Here is a 4,225-nt window from a genome sequence, read left to right on the forward strand (position 1 = left end):
GGAGTGACATTTGTGATTTTAGGCGCAGAGGTGAAGCCAATCATTTCACTCCCTACATCCAAAACCTTTCTTGAACTCAAACAAAAGATTGAGGACTACATGGAGGTTGAAGTAGCTAGGCAAAACTATAAGGTTTAGGGCATCGAAACTGAAGAGTCCACTAGAATCAATCATTACGGTTTCAAAGATATTGTAACAGTCAATCTCACTGTCTTGCCTATCGATCACAAACTTGACATTTCAGTTTCTACAGCGGCACTTGGAAATGAACTAGAACTTTAAAGATTTTTTGAGCTGAAGCAAAAAATTGAAGAATGCTGGAAATTTGATAAGGAAGACATGGCACGCTGGCACTTGGATGTGGAAATGAAGGATGAATATCCTCTATCCAAATATGTTGATTTAATGAGAAGATCGAGAGCTGTTAATTTTATATTTACTTGTCGTAGTGTCTGCTTTAACATGGCATGTTCACTGAAGCACATTGATATGCAAAGAATAAACTATGCAACATCAATATGTACAAAGTAAATAAACTATGAATTTCAATTCATACATGCTTGTTTGCATTTGCTCTGTTTTTGTTTTCTGTTACAGCCCATAAATAACAATCTTCCAATCTGAATGTCAATAACCATTGTGAACAAATAACCATTGTGAAAATAAATAAATAAATAAATAACCATTGTGAACAACATCCTCAGATTTATTAAATAATTCAATATCTGGGAGAAAGATCAGCACAATAAATTCCGTCTCACAGAAACAGAACAATGGCCCAGACCAGAGACAATTAAAATACATGTATACAAAGTAAAAATTGTGAACTCAATTTAGTGTTATTGTTAAAAAAGAAAAAACAATACAATAAAGATCAACATGTACGATTATATTTTCTAATTAAATGCAAAGATAGTGCATCGCGTACTGAGATGTACCAGAACACCTTTCAGCCTTGTGAAAAAGTGAGTTGAGCGAGCTCCAGTTTGAAGGAGAAATTGTGAGGTCTCCTCATTTTGTGCTGAGTATCACGAAACCAACCTCGCTGACAAAAACAATACTAAAGCATCCAGGTTTAACTCAAAACAGGTGCTGTTAAACCTTGCACTTTCATCATACAGAAATATTTGGATGGCGCAACAGCACCAGCCTTTACACACAGATCCAACACTGCCGGGGCATGCCCATAAAACTCTCGTCCTTCATCCAGAAGAACTGGAGGATCTTGAGGCCGTCTGTACCATACGATCTTCGGAGGGACCAAATCATCCACCTCTGCCTTCTTCCAAACGTGGGTCCCACGCCAACTCTCAAACTTAAACACCCCACAAAGCCGAGCTTTGTGTCCAGATGGCCCCACATGAACTTCACCGCAGTACTTACAAACCTTTGCCGGATAAACCATCAATAGCTTTTGCACCCCAGACCTAACCAGCTCCCAGGCCTTCAAAGTTCCAATGGCTACCAATCTAAGATCATCTGGAGACAAATATTCAGCACCAGTGGCTCCACCTCCAACACTCTCCAAATTCCAACTAGGGTTTAGACTGTCATCATATGGATCAGCCCCTGCCTGCCAGCAAAGCTCAAGAACTGCGGGGACACGATCAAAATCAAATCTTTGGTTGTGTCTAATTACACCTTGGAACATTTTATCTAGGTGAAAAGTTTCTACAGGGACAAGAATGTCACTCAGTCTCCCGTTGATCCATTCATGAATGTGGTGCTTGGCGTGACGCCTGTAACCACAGCAAGTCCGAATTAGATGGCCTTGCTCACCAATATATACTTCTGGACAAAATCTGCAAAGAACGAAATCCAAATTGGATAAGATCGCCATCCAAGAACATGGTTCTATATTCCAAACAGATAGATAATGCAAAGTAAATATGTGAAAGTTTCATCGAACCTAAAAGTTGAACATGGAACTAGACCAAAATCAGACTTGCTGGTTATAACATGACCAAAGGTCCTGCTGCTGTGCTCTTTTCCACCATTTTGGCATGCAGGTATATGACACACACCAAACAATTTGGACAAAACTATGTTGAGTTAAAAGTAAGGTTAAACAAAAATGGATCAAGTTCATAAAAACTCACAAGTGCAAAAATGTATGAATGCAAGCTCCTACATGCACAAATCTCGTAGGTATGAAATAAAGTGTCAGGCATAGAGTAGCACCGTAGTCAAGTAGAATGCAATAAGTGAAACATATGCTACAGTGACAGTATAATGCCTTAATTTGTGACTTAATAACAAAACTCTGCAACAATATATTGGTAAATGAAAGCATTAGTGGCAAATCATGATGTTTACAGACATAATTGTCCATAATTTTGTTGTTACTTTTTAGCGCCCAAACATGTTAGTAAACCTAGCAAAGCTATGTCCAACTATCATTGTGTATCGGTGTACATATGAGATCAAATTTAATCTTCCACCCAAAAGAGCACATAATTCCTTCCTCCACACTAGAAGATAAAGGCAATAAAAAGACCTTTTTGTCATCCCAATTACGATGGAGTAGGTGCTAAACCACTTACAACTGTTAAGCATCTGAGATCAAATTCCATGGAAACAGCAGCATCTCCAATAATTCCCTAAAACATCAGCAATATTTTCAAATTTCAGGTTTCGTAGAAAATTTAAGTTGATAATCTCATAGACTTCCTCAATCAATCCTCATTCGGATTTGATAAATGTGAATCTTCTTCTGGCGTAGTTTTGTGGGTTAACTTCAGTCTTTTGACTAACCTATCTCCATAAGAGACAGCCCAAATCTTCTTACAATTTCAGTTCACAAATTTCTCAGAGCTCAGCACTTAAAACTTATTAGTAAAGCCTGAGATTGTTAATGACCAAGCAACATTTTATCCAAATCAAATCTAACCAACTTGAATTTCCAACAATTTTGCAGTCAGAACATGGATCAGTAATAAAAGCAATACATATCAAAATCAAATCATACATAGACATAAACCTAAACCCAAAAACAAAATCAATGTAAAATTCCAAGTAACAAGGAAACTCCTAACTTCACCACAATTTTAAGCAAACCCACATCTCAATTGATGTATATATATATATATATATATAGAGAGAGAGAGGAAGAGAGAGAGAGTACTTGCAGGACAAGACGGGGATGAGTTGGAGGAGAGTGGAGACGCCTTGGATGAGGAGAGCTCTGGCCTTGAGGACATCTTGCGCAACAGGGACCATGGCTTTCACTGGGTAGTCCTTTGACCTATTCTCAATCCTCTTCAGAATCATTGGTCTCAGTTTCTTCAAGTCCACCTTCGAATTCGAACTGTAGAATCGAGACCACCCGATTAACCCTTCCATTATCGTACCCTGACAAAATTTCCTATTCCTCAAAGCCATTTTTGGGTACTAATTGATAGAGAATAGATATAGAATTTATAGGGAATTCACAGAGGACGAGCGATCAAGCAGGAAGATGAAGGAGATGAAGAAGCTTTTTGGGAATGGAGTGGGTGTCTGGACGCTGGTGGGTGAGTTTGGAAATTGGACCAGCTGCGGTTTTGGGCCGGCCTTAAATTGTTGGGAGACCTACCTCCAAAATAAGAGCGCGGATTCACGGCCGCCCTACCCAGCAGCCAAACCCAGCAGCCAAACCCAAAATGACGTCGTTTTGGGGACAAATTTTCAAAAAAAAAAAAACGCAGAGGAAGAGAGGGAGGAAGGAGGGAGAAGACGGAGGAAGAGGGAGGGAGGAGGAGGGAGGGGGAGGGAGGAGGAGGCAGGGACTGGAGGGGGCCATAACCAGTGGGGGAGGAGGAGGAGGAGGAGACGACGAGATGCGACTGCCGGCGACGAGCTGCGACGAGCTTCGATGGCGAGGCGAGACGACGATCGGACGGCTGCGACGGCCGGCGAGGCGAGACGACGATCGGACGGCTGCGCAGCCTCCTTCCTCCTCCTTCCTCCCTCTTCTCCCTCTCCCCTCCCCTCCCTCTGATTTCCGTTCGAAGAGAGAGAAAACGAGAAAGAAGAAGAAGAAAAGAAAAAAAAAAAAAAAAAAAAAACCCCCCAAAACGACGTCGTTTTGGGGGCTGCCGGGTAGGGCCGCCGGGTAGGGCGGCCGAGGATCCAGATTCCCAAAATAAAGGTAAATAAATAAAAAATTGGGCGATTTATGTATAGGTCTTAATATGTCTTATGATAATTAATAATATTTTTTATTAAATACTATTAAAAAATGTCA

General features: G+C 40.7%; 1 protein-coding gene across 2 annotated transcripts; it reads right to left on the reverse strand.

Annotated features, from left to right (window-relative positions):
• Window positions 1–685: 685 nt before the first annotated feature.
• Window positions 686–3,563, reverse strand: APO4 (APO RNA-binding protein (DUF794)). 2 transcript variants are annotated; one of them, XM_028207553.2, is made up of 3 exons: window positions 3,125–3,555; window positions 1,910–2,042; window positions 686–1,802 (listed from the first exon to the last, which is right to left on the reverse strand). In XM_028207553.2, exons 1-3 carry the CDS (start codon window positions 3,198–3,200, stop codon window positions 1,076–1,078), a joined length of 936 nt encoding a protein of 311 aa, XP_028063354.1. In that variant the 5' UTR covers window positions 3,201–3,555; the 3' UTR covers window positions 686–1,075. The 2 variants fall into 2 exon arrangements, with proteins under 2 accessions (XP_028063354.1, XP_028063353.1); XM_028207552.2 differs by lacking the exon at window positions 1,910–2,042 and having other exon boundaries at window positions 3,125–3,563.
• Window positions 3,564–4,225: the final 662 nt, after the last annotated feature.

This window comes from Camellia sinensis, chromosome 8 (assembly GCF_055761805.1).
Source record: "Camellia sinensis isolate YWXY chromosome 8, ASM5576180v1, whole genome shotgun sequence".
In the NCBI taxonomy this organism is placed as follows: domain Eukaryota; kingdom Viridiplantae; phylum Streptophyta; class Magnoliopsida; order Ericales; family Theaceae; genus Camellia; species Camellia sinensis.